The sequence below is a fragment of the Capra hircus genome, chromosome 28 (assembly GCF_001704415.2).
Source record: "Capra hircus breed San Clemente chromosome 28, ASM170441v1, whole genome shotgun sequence".
Classification (NCBI taxonomy): Eukaryota; Metazoa; Chordata; class Mammalia; order Artiodactyla; family Bovidae; genus Capra; species Capra hircus.
Window position 1 is genome coordinate 36468780 of NC_030835.1, and position 17106 is coordinate 36485885.

A 17106-nucleotide genomic window follows, 5' to 3' on the forward strand; every position below is an offset into this window, starting at 1 on the left:
CCAGGTGATTCCCCAGTTATTCCAGCACCATTCATCTTTTCCTCACTAGTTTGAGATGCTAGGTGTAATCATATCTAAAATTCTAGGTTCTCTATTCCATTGGTCTGTTAGTCCTGTACCTGTTCCACATTGTTTTAATTACTCAGGGCCTAGGTTTTAATAGCTACTGCATTCGTCCCCTCAGTCTCCCCCCACACCTCTTTAAAATAATTTTTTTAAAGCTGTTATTTGTTCCATTAATGCTTCAAAAAAAAAAATCCTTTAACATATGAATGATACTAAAACTCTGCCCACCTCAAGTGTTTGGAGGGTTGCACTTTTAACCACAATATGTCACTGTCCTTTTGATACTTCACTTGATAAAAAATCTACTTTTTACTATCTGCTGTGTTAATCACATCAGTATTCTATTTGCCAGTGCCCAAACAGGTAAGGACAAAGAGACAGAAGATGCAGTTGAGACTCAGCTTCTAAGGATGATTTCAGAATGATCTTGCTATACAATCCTTACTTGCTTTTTTATTCCATTATGGATTCTTTGTACAAAAGTTAGATATCTGTCAAAGATTCATGAAAAAACAGGGAGGGGCCCTTAAATGAGTATTAAACTTATAAAATCTATATGCAGTGGATAAAAATGCAAGTGTAATAAGTCACCTTAAAAAACCCCAATAACTTGTCAGAATAGCAGGATCTGAGTATTCGCTCGCTCTTCTAGGAGCTGGACATATAGCAGTGAACAAAACAAATATCCCTGCCTTCAGGTAAATTCCATAACCTCACTGGGTTATATCTAGTTTATAATAAGAATATACCCAGAGAAAGAATACAGTTGACCCTTGAACAACATGGGGTTGGAACTGCATGAGTCCACTTGGAAACACGTGAGTTTTCTTCAATATATACATAGGGGCTACAGCACGACCTAATGTGTGGTTGGCTCAATCTACAAATTTGGAACTACAGATACAGAAAGCTGACTATAAAGTTATACATGGATTTGACTCCCTGGGGCTCAGCCCCCACTAACCTTCATAATGTTCAGTAATCAACTGTATTTTAATAGAAGAGGAATAGGTAACATAGAAACTAGTCCAGTGGAGAAGGTACCCTCCATACCAAAATCACCGCAGACAGTGACTGCAGCCATGAAATTAAAAGACACTGGCTCCTTGGAAGAAAAGCTATGACAAACTTAGCATATTAGAAAGCAGAGACATCACTTTGCTGACAAAGGTTTGTATAGACAAAGCTGTGGTTCTTCCAGTAGTCATATATGGATGTGAGAGTTGGACCATAAAGATGGCTGAGTGCTAAAGAACTGATGCTTTCTAATTGTGCTAGAGAAGACTCTGGAGAACCCCTTAGACAGCAAGGAGATCAAACCGGTTGATCCTAAAGGAAATCACCCTTGAATATTCACTGGAAGGGCTGAAGCTGAAGTTCCAATACTTTGGCCACCTGATGCGAAGAGCTGACTCATTAGAAAAGACCCTGATGCTGGGAAAGATTGAGGGCAGGAGGAGAACGGGCCACCAGAGGATGAGATGGTTGGATGGCATCACCGACTCAATAGACATGTATCTGAGCAAACTCCCGGAGATAGTGAAGGACAGAGAAGGCTGGTGTGCTGCAGTCCATGGGGTCGCAAAGAGTCGGACACGACTGAGAGACTGAACAACTATGTGAATGAATCTTAGTGTCTGCTTAAAAGTGCCATCAATTTGTCACAGATCAATTAAAATCAATTCAAACAATCTACCTACCACCCTTGGTCAGGGCAGAGTCAGCATTCACCACACATCATTCTAATGTCATTTAAGTTTTCCATGCTGATTTCCTTCACAGACCATATCACCAAATGGGTAAGTGTTCTGTCCTTTTTGACAGGTTTTCAGTCTGCAAACCTGAAGCCCAGACTTTGGGCTAGTGAATGCAGCAAGGGATAAACAGTGGCATAAACTGAAAGGTGCTGGTAAAACAGCATTTGTTCATGCTAAATGTACCCCGTTTATACTTCAGTTAATCCTTTCAAGGGTACTTATGACTGCAGAGAGACAGGACAGACTCTTGTAGCTTAGCAAGGGTCATGGGAAATAGAGGGTCAGAGTCAAGAAGGGTCAGAGTGACAGGAATCAGTGGAGAAAGAGGCAGATTTTGGAGGTCATACAAGCTAAAAAGAAACAGGTCTACCTGAAGAGATCAGGCCACTCATCTGAAGTTTGGAGTGGGCTTTTAAAGTTCAGAGGGAGAATCTGTTCTACAGATGGGAGAGTCTAATATTCTGCATGGCAGGGCAGCCTCTGACCTGTCAAAAGAACAGATCAGAATTGGAGGCTAAAGAAGGAATGCTGGCAAGGAAAACAGAGGGGAGATCCAGCCACAGGCCAAGGGACAGAGAGAAGCAACCCAGCTTTAGAGAAACCAGGCAGATACCATTAGCTCTTGCGTCAATGGGCTTGCACCTAAGGACTCTGGCTGCCAGGTCATCAAGTAGGGGTTTTAGTCTCAGAACCCCACTCGGAATGAGCCCACATCAGTGCCCAGGTCTAGAAGACCAGGGTGACAGGAATGAGGAATGCACACAGCTATCTAGGTTGGGGGCACATGGACGACATTAGCTGATGTTCAGGTATTTTGACCCTTTAATGAAAGGGCTCTGCATACATGCCTGCTTAGGGCCAAGAGCAGGGTTAATGTAAGGGCTGTGCTGACTGGACCCACAAATACCAAGCCCAGGGTTTAGCACATAGTAAGTGTTCAATAAACACTTAATTCCACTCCCTTACCCTCACTGTCCCTTAAAAAAATGTTAAAAGTTTCCTCACTTTAATCAGTTTGTTTGTAGTCTCAGAATTCCACTATTTAGCTTGATCATTTCCAAAAGCTCCTCCACCTGCACTTTGAAAAGTCTTAGGTAATACTATGCACCATTAACTGCTTTTAATTAACAAAATTCTCACCTATATGGGATAAAAATTAGAAATACGTATTAGATGTGTCTTTGATCAGCCTTATGCTAGTCTATATTTTATCATGCAGTAATCTAAAGCAAAGCAAGTTGTTTTTTTAAGTTTCTTGGAAATCTTGACAGCTTCAAATGTTTAGACCCATTTAGTTCTAATACAAGTTCATCTTTATTGTCAAAAAATAAAAGCAATATTCTTGTAATACTTAACTATGTAAATGTAAATGAGAACCTTTTTCTCAGAGTACTTCTCACGCTCTAGGATTTACTAATTCTTACTCCTTTCCTCTTAAATAGGGGTTAATTGTTCAAGGCCAACAAAGAGCAGTTCTTTTGGATTTTGGTAGAGAAAAAATTGGGGGATACATTAGCAAGTGTGCCTGATGTAAGCAGCTAAACACAATAGCCAGCATAGTCATTAACACTGCCTGACATATTCAAGAAAGAACTGGCATAGCTAAATGTGACTGACGTGTGTATATTGTCAGAATCTAAACTTCTTAGAATTCACAGTTGTGTGTGAACACACTGGATGTTTTAATCATCAGCTCAATTAAATGGGTTCACTGGAGAAGGGGAAAAAAGCCAATGAAAGGTATCTACAGGCGGACCTCATTTTACTGTGCTTCACGTTTCTGCACTGCAGATACTGCATTTTCTACAAATCGAAGGTCTGAGGCAAGCCTATGTGGCTCAAGTCTTCCAATGCCATTTTTCCAGCAGCACTGGTGTCTCTGTGTCACATTTTGGTAATTCTCACACTATTTCAAATATTTTTCATTATTATTGTCATGGTAACGTGATCAGTGATCTTTGCGGAAGATTCAGATCATGGTTAACATTTTTTAGCAGTAAAATGTTCTTAAATTAAGGTATGTGTATTTTTTTTATTTAATGCTACTGTACACTTAAAAGTATAAATGTAATTCTTAAAAAAATGTCGACCATTGTTATTTATTGAATTTGTTACAGTATCACTTCAGTTTTTTATGTTTTGGTTTTTTGGCTACTCGGCATGTGGAGTGTTAGCTCCCCAACCAGGGAATGAACCCTCACCCACTGCAGTGGCAAAGCCCTAACCACTGGACCTCCAAGGAAAATCCCTAATGTTTTATGCACTGGGAAACCAAATTTGTGATTCACGTTTTTGCAGTATTTTGCTTTACTGCAGTGGTTTGGAATCACACCTGCAATCTCCAAGGTCTGCCTGTACACAAACCAGTTGGCATTCTTTAGACAGTTAACTCCATAATTAATCCTATTGTGTATATTTCCAGTGGGTGCACAAGAATATTCATATGTGGCCTTTTAGTGCTGAATCAGAGTTAGCTAAATGATGGTACAAAATTTTTGGTGATACGGCCTCTATCCCATTCTTAAACTTTCACATTATGGGTGGGGAGGGGGTAATTTCATCATGTTGCCTTAAAACAAGAGGATGTTTGGGTATTTTAGAACCAATAATCTCCATTTCTTGTCTTCTTGTGACCTTTAGTATTTTACCTAGGAGTAGGGCTGTTAGTGTACTTGGAGCACAAGTAAAAAGAAATTTAAGGGAAACTTAATTTTCCTTTCCATACCATACGTGCAACATTTCAGAGTAAAAGTGATCATTTACTATAAGAGAGAGTTTGTTACAATCACAGTTTTTGATATTCTGGATGTGTTTACAATTGTACTTCTTTTAAAAGGGAAGAGAAAAACAGGCACTTAGGACATTTTTATCTTTTCCAATAAAAATAATAGTTCAAATAATACTAGCAGCTTCATCATAAAAACAGGCTATCAGTTAATGCTGAGTATTTCAATCTTCCTGCCAATAACAATAGAATAATAAAATATTTGTATGTCATAGGATGAATATAGGACTTGTATGATTTTAGTAATGTTTTAAAAAAATATATCTACCCTTCAATGACCTAATACTGCAGAACTGCATTACTTCCTGAAAGCATGACTTAGAGGATTTTTAAGCATCTTCTGAGTCTGCCTTTAAATTCTAAGTATCATTAACAAAAATAGTATGAGAAGTAAAAGCTATTTAGAATAACCGCTTAAATATTATATTTTAAGGCAACCTGAATTATCAGTGCAAATTTTGCTTCACTGTAGAGTTTTCCCTGGCAGTAACCATTTTAAATATGTGACCCAAATTCTTCCACATATTGGAAAGCAAAGTTGTTGTGTGATTATGCAGGGTGAAGGTATCCCATACACAAGAAAAACCCTATTGTGATCCACTGAAAACTCAAAATTCTGATTTTAAATACCATCAGGGGAAGAAAAGCAGACTTGATCCCTATGAAGTCAATGCCCAGAGATAAGTTATTTCTGAAGGCCAAACTGGGAAGTAAGATATCAGAAATGGGTTTCTCCATGAGGACAGAACTTACTAAGTTCCTTTTCACCTGCCCCTCCCTCTGTCCCCAAATGTGGTACCTTCTCTTTGGTAATAATACTTCCTCAACCATGTACAGCCTCTAATTATAGGCAGTTTTACACCTGCAGGCCATATACATATATATAGTCTTGGAGATCTTTAGAACGGCACTTACGGTTGGGGAACTATTTTTATGACCTGCGCTTCACTTAGATGAAAGACAACTTACAAGTAGCTGTCTGGAACATGCGCTTTTCCGTGACTTAAGAGGCAGGCATCATGCTACAGAATATTGCAGTGCTACTATTAACATCTTTTTAAACAAGCAGCTTCCAGTAGGCTGCTTTCAGAGCTACTTAAAAATAAAAGGTATAATTTTAATATGGTTGGAAACGAAAATAAAACTGTTAGAATTCCGCATAGATGTTCTGGCTCAAAGATGCAAGGATATCTGTTATTCATCCCCTCTTAAGAACTTCTTTGTTCAGTCACAAATGTTCAGTAAGCTGGAAAAGGTGCAGTCTTACTGAAGTTTCGAGGTAATGGCTATTAGATTTACTGGGCTGACAAACTATGCAAAAATCTCTGAATACAGAAGAGGAGGTTTAATAGTGTAAATCAATTCTATCCATGTTTCTAACGTTATCAACTTATCATTGGAGTGTGTACATCAGGACCCTGTTGAAAGGAGGATTAAATTTTGGAAAAATGTAGGAGATTCTTTGAGGAACCAACCATCTGTGCTTTTCAACACTGTAAGGAACCAACTACCTACTGTGTAGTCTGCTGACATTCTGCTGCATTATAAATTTCAACACTTGAGTTCCAATTGGCTTCCTAGACGTCAACTATACTTAGAGTCTAACAGAATCTTAGTGACCTGACGAGGTAAGGGTCTGAGGAATACTTTAGTCCAAAAGCCTTTTAAAAAAAAAAAAACCATCAGACTATATACTGTATACTTTTAAAGTGAATTATGCATAAAAGTCTGTGCAAACTATGACGTATATTGCAATAATATTCTCAAAAAATCCTAGTATATTTTAGCATTAAGTTATATAAAATACATCTTTATAAAAGTACAGAATTTTTTAAAGTTTAAATTATACTCACGGAATAGGCAGCCAGGCTCACTTTTTAGTACTAAAATAAGATTTTATCAATCTAAATTATTGCTTAGTCCTATAGAGCCATCAGAAACCTGTAACAAATTCAAGTCCTATTTCTTAAGGAAACATGCCCTAAAAATTCAGCTGTCATTAAGTTAGTCTTTCTTAAACATTTCAGCTGAGGCATATCTTCCGTAAAACTGTTAACTGACGCTACCCATGGCTTGGTTTGTCAGGATCCAGAATTGAGTCTGGTTGTAAAGTTCCTACTTGTGCCAGGAAGCTGTTCGCTGTTTGTTGTCCCCAGTCGTAGTAGTCTGGAGCAAAACTTGAAAAGGAAAAGAGAGATTTCAGTGACTTGAAACATTATGCTGACTACTGACGACATGCCTATTTTAGGTTGACAGAAGTGGGCTTCTGTATAGATAATCCTAAAGCTTTTCAAAGTAGTTTCTTCAAGCTAGTTTTCCCACACAACCGTGCTAGCTATGCACAGTGGCTAGAAGACCTCCCACAAAAGTCACCTCAACTCTTCAGAGCCTGGAAGAGTAGTATTACTGATATACATAATAATACCAATCACTATGTATATCACAATGCTTTAGCCACAAATTGTATCTGAATCCTAATGGAGAGTCTAATTCACTACCAGTGTGTTTTTGGACAAATAACTTCCGTGCCTCAATGTTAATATCTGTTAGGATGGGAGTAATATTAGGAACTAACTTGTTGGGCTTTTGTGAGTTAATACCTGTAAAACTTTTAGAACATACAGTATCTTAATATACGGTCACCACTCAATCATGCACGTTGAATTATTGGTGTTCCTATTACTATTTCCCTCTATATAATGGAAAGACTGGCAGGTGGAGGGATAGGGCTGCTTCAGCAGATACAGGGGGACATAAATAGGGAGCCGGCACTGCAGGGGCGTGACTGGGTCAGAGGACAGTTTTAGGGGAGAGAGTTAGGTAGGACACCTTTGACCTCAGCAAGTCCTTCCTGTTCTCCCTTCTTTATCTGCTCTTTAGACCTTCTGACTGGATGGATGGCTCTACTCTCTCTTTTTCCCATCACCATCTTTTCCTCTATCTGAGCGCATGTTTCCACTCCCTGGTCCACTGAGACAGTAGGGGGAGCAGAGGGGAGAGCAGGGGGCAGAGAAGGACCCAGGAGCTACCACACCTCCAGTTTGCAGACCACGACCACAACCTTGGCCTTGGCAGCCATGGGAAAGCGCATGGTCCCTGGAGGGATGGTCTCGACGCTGGCTGCAATCAGTCTCACTACTCAGGTGCTCCCCCCTCCTTTTTCTGTCTGCCTCACCTCCCAGCTCCAGGGTTTTAAGTAGATATTCTGCGCCACCCTCCCCATACCCCCATTTAGTTTGAATCTATCTCACTGGCTCGGCCTTCAGCCCCCTAGCCATGCCCCTCCAACAGGAACTAGGTAGGGTCTTACCTTCCCTGAAGTCCCTGAGGGCCAATGTTCCAGGCAAGGTCATCATCACTGTCATATCTTCGAGGGTTGTCAAAGAAGTAAGATCTGGGACCGAATCCATGGCTGGGGACCATTCCAGGGTTTGTCTGGAGGGACAGTTTAATTGTTCAGTGTGCTTTCAGTCACTGTGCCTCGCACAAGGCAAAGCAAAATGTCCCTTTCTTGCAGGAGACTAAAGTGCAGGCACCTGAGTGCCTGCCTGCATTCACCTGAGTGCAGGCACCTGTTCAGCTGGAGTGTTCATTTCAGTTGCTTTTATATTTAAGAGTATTAACTTTTTCTCATAGTGGTATGCACAAAATCTTGCAGAGTTCTGCTTGAAGCAGTGAATTGTTGTTGTGTTAACTCACTCGGTCATGTCTGACTCTTTGTGACCCCACGGACTGTAGCCCACCAGGCTCCTCTGTCCATGGGATTTCCCAGGCAAGAATATTAGAGTGGGTTGCCTTTTCCTTCTCTGTGGGATCTTCCCAACCCAGAACCAGGGTCGAACCTGGGTCTCCTGCATCGCAGGCACATTCTTTACAGCCTAAGTCACCAGGGAAGCCCCACAGCAATTAATGATCACTGTTTCAGTCTCTCACAGAAAAACCAGACAATACCCCAATCAGCCAAACTAGACAGTCCCAAATAAGATCTAAACCTGTATAATCATGTGGGCATTCACAGCAATGAATTAAAATAATGAAATGATGAAATTTTAAGAGTTTCTTAGCCAGTTTATACAATCTGCCTCTCCTGTTTCTGTCCCCAAGCTGAGTTTACCGCTTAAGAAAATCACAGTTACCCACAGGGCACTGCTTCTAGGACCCCACATGGGTACCCAAATCCAAGGATGCTCAGGGCCCTTATATAAAATAACATAGTACAGTCAGCTCTCAGTCTACGCAGGTTCCACATCTGTGGATTCCATCTGGCCTTTGTTTGGCATCTTTGTCCGTATCACTAGTGGTACATTTAAAAGTTAACCAAGAGAGTTTGAAAAAAGGTTATTATAGGATGGGGATCTATATGTGAATTTCTGCTTTTCTAAGACTAATCTAGCCAAACATAGGAAGCAAAGCAGAACTTATACAAGGTGGAACACCTTTAACTTTACTATTTGTAGCAGTTCAAGAATATCTATACGTAGAATGAAACTGAGCCCTTACCGCACACACACATACAAAAGTAACTCAAAATGGATCAAAGACCTAAACATGGGAGTAAAAACTATAAAACTCTAAGAAGAAATATAGGGGCAAATCTTCATGACCTGGCAAAGAATTTTTAGATATGTCACCAAAAACAAACAACAAACCAAACAATACAATCTGGATTTCATCAAAATTAAGTATTTTTGCTTCAAAAGATACCATCAAAAATGTGAAAAGACAGCCACACAGAGAGAAAATATTTGCAAATCATGTATCTTACAAGAGACTTGTATCTAAAATATACAAGAACTCTTACAACTCAATAGTAAAAAGTCAACTGAATGCAAGAAGCTCAAATCAGGTGCTCTGTGACAACCTAGAAGGGTGGGAGATGGGAGGGAGGTTCAAGAGGGAGGGGACATATGTATACCTATGGCTGATTCATGTTGATGAATAGTAGGAACCAACCCAATATTGTAAAGCAATTATCCTCCAATTAAAAAAAATGTTTAAGTGGGCAAAGGATCTGAATAGTCATTCTTCCAAGGAAGATATACAAATGGCCAAATAAATAACATTTTAAAAATGCTTGACATCTGTAGTCATCAGTGAAATGCAAATTAAAAGCCAAAATGAAATACCTATCACAGTGTCCAGAATCAAAAAGCCAGATAACCAAGCACTGGGGAGGATGTAGAAGAAACTTCACTATTGGGAATAAAAACTCTCTGGCAGTTTTTCAAAAAAGTTAAACCTAGAATTACCAAATGACCCAAGCAATTGTACTGCTAGATACATACTGAAGAGACATGAAGACCTATGTTCAAACAGAAAATTGTAATGAATATTTATAGTAGCATTATTCATAACAGTCAAGAGATGGAAACAACCCAAATGTCCATCAATGGATGGATAAACACGATGTGGCATACCCACACTATGAAATACTGGCCATAAAAAGGGATGAGGTACTAACACATACTACAGTGTGGATGGACCTCGAAAACACTCTGCCAAGTGGAAGAGCCAGTGACAAAAAGTGGCATACTATATGATCCCATCCTTATCAAAGTCCAGAACAGGGAAGTCTGTAGACACAGAAAGGAGATCAGTAGTTGCTTGGGGACAGGAGTATGGGGCATGGTAGATAAAGGGTATGACGTTTCTTTCTGAGTTGATAAAAAATGTTCTATGGTGGTGATAACTGCACATACCTGAATATATCAAAAACCATTTAATTACACACATGAAATGGGTAAACAGTTTGTTGTATGGAAATTATATCTCAATAAAGCTGTTTAAAATATGCATGTGTGTGTGTATACACACACACATATAAAATGGAGATTCTCAAACTTTACAGTGCATTCAAATCACTTGGGGTGGTTATTAAATTATTTAAAATGTAGATTCCCAGAACCTACCCTGAGAGATTCTCAGCTGAGTCCAGGACATGGCCTAAGCATCAATACTTAGACCAAGCAAGCACCCCTTGGGTCTCTGATGTGGATCCAAAGAGCCACACGTCTAGTACACTGTTACACTGGCTCCAGTGATAAGTATAGAGGCTTGTTTATACCCACTGTGTTCTGGATACAAATGGTAGAGAACATGTTTTAAAAACACCCCACCTGCAGGATGTGCTCTTTTAAAAGTCAGTGAGTATTAATTAAATTACAAGTTTCTCCCCAAAAGAATATCTGATTTTTGTCAAATTACAGAAGTTACAGATTGTTATTCAGTCGCTAAGTCATATCCAACTCTTTGTGACCCCATGGACTGCAGCACTCCAGGCTTCCCTGTCCTTCACCATCTCCTGGAGTTTGCTCAAACTCATGTCCATTGAGTGAGTGATGCCATCCAACCATCTTATCCTCTATCGCCTCCTTCTCCTCCTGCCCTCGATCTTTCCCAGCATCAGGGTCAAAGTTACAGATAGTAATAGGACTATTACTGAGTCATTAGGAATTTAGTTTCTTCTCCAAACCTTATTATGCCGAGCAAAGCCACAGTGTAGGACAGAATTAAAATCATGGACCTGACTTCCATTTCAAGATGGTGGCGTAGAAGGACATGTGTTCATCTCTTTCTGCAAAAGCACCAAAATTGCAACTAGCTACTGAAGAACCATTGATAGGAGGATGCAGAATCCACCAATAAAAGATACCCCACATCCAAAGACAATGAAGCCACAGCAAGATGGTAGGAGGGGTGCAATCACAATGAAATCAAATCCCATACCCTCCAGGTGGGTGACCCACAGACTGGAGAAGAAGAATACCAAAGAAGTTCTCTCACTGTTGTGAAGATTCTAAACCCCACATCAGGCTTCCCAGCCTGAGGATCCAACATAGGGACTGGGAATCCCCAGGGAACCTGGCCTTGAGGGTCAGCAGGATTTGATTATAGGACTTCCAGAGGACTGGGGGAAATAGAGACTCCAGTTTTGGAGGGCACAAACAAAACCATGCATGCACCAAGACCCAGAGGAGAGGGGCAGTGACCCCACAGGAGACTGAACCCAAACTACCTGCTAGTATTAGAGGGCCTCCTGTGAAGGCGTGGGCTCTCAGGGGCATACCACAGGGACAGGAGGCCCTGGAAGGTCCCCCCTTGGCATAAACCCTCTTGGAGTTTGCCATTAACCTTACCATAGAGTCCTTAGACCCCAGGGCTGGGTCGCCTCAGGCCAAACAACTACCAGGGAGGGAGTGCAACCCCACCCATCATCAGATAATTGGATTAAAGCTTTACTGAGCAAGGCCCTGCCCACCAGAGCAAGACCTAGTTTTTCCCAGTTCCTCCCATCAAGAAGCTTACACAAGCCTCTTAGCTTCATCCATCAGAGGGCACACAGAAGAAACAAGAAGAAACACAGTCCCACAGCAGCTAAAACAAAAACCATAGTACAAAGTTAATCATGATGAAAAAGCAGAAGTTATGTCCCAGATGAAAGGACAAGATAAAACCCCAGAAAAACAACTAAATAAAGTGGAGATAGGCAACCTTCCAGAAAAAAAATTCAGAATAATGATAGTGAAGAGGATCCAGGATCTCTGGAAAAGAATAGAGGCAAAGATTGAAAAGATATAAAAAACGTTTACCTAAGACCTACAAGAACTAAAGAACTAACAAACAGAGATGAATAATACACTGGAAGGAATCAATAGCAGAATAATTGAGGCAGAAGAACCGATAAATGACCTGGAGGATAGAAGGGTGGAAATCACTGCCACAGAACAGAATACAGAAAAAAGAATGAAAAGAAGACAGTCTGAGAGACCTCTGAGACAACATTAAACACACCAACATTTGGCATTATAGGGGTCCCAGAAGGAGAAGAGAGAGAGAAAGGACATGAGAAAATATTGGAAGAAATAATAGCTGAAAAATTCCTGAACATGGGAAAAGAAATAGTCAACCAAGTCCAGGAAGCACAGAGAGTCTCAGGCAGGATAAACCCAAGGGGGAACACTCCAAGACACACAGTAATCAAACTGACAAAAATTAAAGTCAGAGATAAAATATTAAAAGCAACAAGAGAAAAACAACAAATAACATACAAGGGAACTCCCATCAGGCTATCAGCTGATTTCGCAACAGAAACTCTACAAGCCAGAAGGGAATGACATGACATATTTAAAGTGATGAAGGGGAAGAACCTACAACCAAGAATACTCTACCCAGCAAGACTCTCCTTCAGATTTGATGGAGAAATCAAACGCTTTCCAGACAAGCAAAAGTTAAGAGAATTCAGCACCACCAAACCAGTTTTGCGACAAATGCTAAAGGAACTTCTCTAGGCAGGAAACACAAGAGAAGGAAAAGACCTACAGAAAATCAACCCAAAACAATTAAGAAAATGGTAACAGGATCATACATATAGATAATTACCTTAAATATAAATGGATTAAACGCACCAACCAAAAGACATAGACTGGCTGGGTGGATGAAAACATGTGCATGCATGCACTTCCACTCACCACATCACTCTGCCTGATGCTCCCAAATTGTACATAATTATTTTATATTTTTACGTTAGTCATGTTCCCATTATGGCTTACAATTATAATTATCTTTTGTTTTTTGTCTGGCTATTGATTGTGAAAACTGATAAACATCTTTTACCATTGTGATTATGTAACTATTACTCACTTAATACCATTGTATCATGATTGGTCAACAGAAAAATAACAGAACTCTCTGTCACCAAAACTAGGATCTAATAGAAAAACCTATAATCACTTCTTAAAATCCAGATGCATATAAGAATTATCTTGAATGTTTTTGAAAAATACAAATGCTCAGTTATTGCTTTTTTTTTCTCCAGAGCTCCAGATATGTTTCTAATGAGCAGTCATGCTTAAAAACATCTGGACTATATGACGATCTTTTACTTTTATCTAGTTTGTTTCACTTTTTCTATTTCATATTCAGTGCTCCCGTTTCATTTAGTTTATGTTCTCCAGTTTCTCCATCTCTTTTTTTGATGTTCTTTCTCAAGTCTTTATCAGGTATAGTAGAAAAGCTTTTATATACATAAATATAAATATGTATATATTTTAGAAAACATGAATTTTTGCCTAACTAAAAAAATTATGACATTTTGATTCCACTTGTTTGACCTAGTATAAATAGAATGCTAGATTTCTAACTAAAAAATAGATAAGCAGCAAAGGTTTAATGTATAGCATAGGGAACTATAGTCAATATCTTGTAATAATCTATGATGGAAAATAATTCCAAAAATAATACATGTGTACTTGTAGAACCGTATCACCTTGCTGGGCACCTGAAACACTGTAAATCAACTATACTTCAATAAAATACATAAAAAAAAAATCATGGATCTGGGAGCCAGGATGCCTCAGTTTGAATTGGAGCTCTGTCCCCTACCAGCCATGATTCTGAGCCTCAGTTTCCTCATCTCAAAATGAGTATTATATTCATCTACTTTACAGAGTTACTGTGAGAATTAAATACTTTAGTATATTTTAAATGCTTAGAACAAGACCTAGCACATATAAGTGCTATACAGTTGTTAGCTATTTTTTCCAAATACTGTACGTAATAATGCTTTTAACCCTGGCGGTCTTGCCCAGGGGTATTTTATGAACACTGGTGCTTCACCAAGCCAAACCTGATACTCAGATTTACCTGCTAATGAGAATTACTTCATGACTACAATATAAAACATGGGAAGGGCTTCCTATTTATGATTTTACGTTGTTCATGCTGAATTAACTCTCTCAGGATGAATCAGAAGATAATGTCCTTCAGGGAATAAAGAATCATTTTCACTCATTAACACGCTACTGCAGATGAGCAGTTAGCAGTGTGACCCAACAACTGCTGGATGTTCCCGGGATGCTTTCAAGCATCAGCAGGGTCGTGCCTATTTGCATAATTAGCATATTAAGAAGCTATTTACCTTTTCTATTGTGTTGACACTGGCCCCAGTGATCCAAAAGCTGTAGTTAGCAAAACTGGTGCTGCTTGAGCACATTTCAAAGCAGTGAGCACATTTCAAAGCAGTGACACCAACTGTACTAGCAGTTACTGCGCTCTTCACCACTACACAGTCACAGTTTAAAAAAGATTCACTTAACAAAGCAGAAAAAACTGACTACAGTAATTTTATTGCAAGAAAAAGAACCTGTACAACTCCAAGTTACAGTTACTTTCTGCATGCAACATGACAGCTTCCTGACAACCATGGCTTTTCAGCTGTGGACATTTGGCAGACACTCTCGCAAAAATGAATGAACTGAGCTGTAAATTCAAGGAAAACATGTGACTATTTGTTTTCACTGATCAAATTTCACCTTTTAAGCAAACATTAAAGCTTTGGAAACCTTGTATTCTCCACCGTGAGGTTGACAGGTTCCCAATATTTGATTTTTCTGATGATCAGTGGTGAGATTAATGAATGAGATATTCTTCTTGTATAATGGAAATATCACTTTTGAAAGATATGCATAAGTCAATAAACCAAAATTTTCCAAATGACCAATACATGACATGACAAAACCATGCATGGGTATAAAGATCCATTCAAAGTGCAAGGTAGATGGGGAGGAGAGAAGACAGCAGAGGAATAGGACAGGAATAGCACACAAATTCATCAAAAGATTATCTGAACGCTGAGCAAATATCAAAGTGCAAGGTAAACCGACAGATGTTATCATAGAAAACAACGTGAAAAGGTCACTGATACAGGTTTAAATTCCAAATTGCAGCTACGAAATCTTAAGATATCACACCTCATTGAGTTTGGGTATATATTAAAAAATACATTTATATTAAAATGTGAGGCTTGATTTTCTTCATATACTTCAAAATAACATATCACAACAGAAGCAGATAGGAGAATCCAGCTGTCTTCTATCAAGCCAGACGTTAAAAAGAGTCACAGAATTTAAACAATGAAGAAGAACTAAAGAACCTTTTGATGAAAGTGAAAGAGGAGAGTGAAAAAGTTGGCTTAAAGCTCAACATTCAGAAAACTAAGATCATGGCATCTGGTCCCATCACTTCATGGGAAATAGATGAGAAAACAGTGGAAACAGTGGCTGACTTTATTTTTTTGGGCTCCAAAATCACTGCAGATGGTGACTGCAGCCATGAAATTAAAAGACGCTTACTGCTTGGAAGGAAAGTTATGACCAACATAGATAGCCTATTAGAAAGCAGAATATGCTTTTGCCAACAAAGGTCCATCTAGTCAAGGCTATGGTTTTTCCAGTGCTCATGTATGGATGTGAGAGTTGGACTGTGAAGAAAGCTGAGTGCTGAAGAATTGATGCTTTTGAACTGTGGTGTTGGAGAAGCCTCTTGAGAATCCCCTGGACTGCAAGGAGATCCAGCCAGTCCATCCTAAAGGAGATTAGTCCTGAGTGTTCATTGGAAGGACTGATGCTAAAGCTGAAACTTCAATACTTTGGCCACCTGATGCAAAGAGCTGAGTCATTTGAAAAGACCCTGATGCTGGGAAAGATTGAGGACAAGAGGAGAAGGGGACGACAGAGGATGAGATGGTTGGATGGCATCACTGACTCAATGGACATGAGTTTGAGTAAACTCCAGGAGTTGGTGATGGACAAGGAGGCCTGGCGTGCTGTGGTCCATGGGGTCGCAAAGTCAGACACAACTGAGCGACTGAACTGAACTCTTCTCACTACTTTGTTTTGGAGAATATAGTTCTTTTTCATAAAATAATTATAGTAACACATTATGGGTTTATTTATAATTATTTAACAAATATTTTTTTAAATTACACATATACATACCTCCAAACTAGCTTGTTGGTGTACTCAATAACTTATCAATGTAACCCCAAATAGCCAAAGCAATCTTGAATAAAAAGAACAAAGCTGGAGTAGGCATCATGCCCCCCTGATTTCAAACTATTTTACAAAGCTATAGTAATCAAAACAGTATGATACTGGTATAGAAACAGACACAGATCAACAGAACAGTATAGAGAGCCCAGAAAGAAACCTATGAATATATGGTCACAGCAATATGTGAACCATGAACTTCCAGATGTTCAAGCTGGTTTTAGAAAAGGCGGAGGAACCAGAGATCAAATTGCCAACATCTGCTGGATCATCGAAAAAGCAAGAGAGTTCCAGAAAAACATCTATTTCTGCTTTATTGACTATGCCAAAGCCTTTGACTGTGTGGATCACAAGAAACTGTGGAAAATTCTGAAAGAGATGGGAATACCAGACCACCTGACCTGCCTCTTGAGAAACCTGTATGCAGGCCAGGAAGCAACAGTTAGAACTGGACATGGAACAACAGACTGGTTCCAAATAGGAAAAGGAGTATGTCAAGGCTGTATATTGTCACCCTGCTTATTTAACTTCTATGCAGAGTACATCATGAGAAACACTGGACTGGAAGAAACACAAGCTGGAATCAAGATTGCTGGGAGAAATATCAATAACCTCAGATATGCAGATGACACCACCCTTATGGCAGAAAGCGAAGAGGAACTAAAAAGCCTCT

General features: G+C 39.4%; 1 protein-coding gene across 1 annotated transcript in view; it reads right to left on the reverse strand.

Moving 5' to 3' along the window:
* GPR137B (G protein-coupled receptor 137B) overlaps nucleotides 3065-17106 on the reverse strand; it is a 59092-nt gene continuing 45050 nt past the window's right edge. The window contains exons 6-7 of the mRNA XM_005699018.3: nucleotides 7919-8043; nucleotides 3065-6785 (exon numbers count right to left, since the gene is read on the reverse strand). Coding sequence (XP_005699075.2) covers nucleotides 6671-6785; nucleotides 7919-8043 — 240 coding nt within the window. The 3' untranslated portion in view covers nucleotides 3065-6670. The remainder of the gene's footprint in view (nucleotides 6786-7918; nucleotides 8044-17106) is intronic.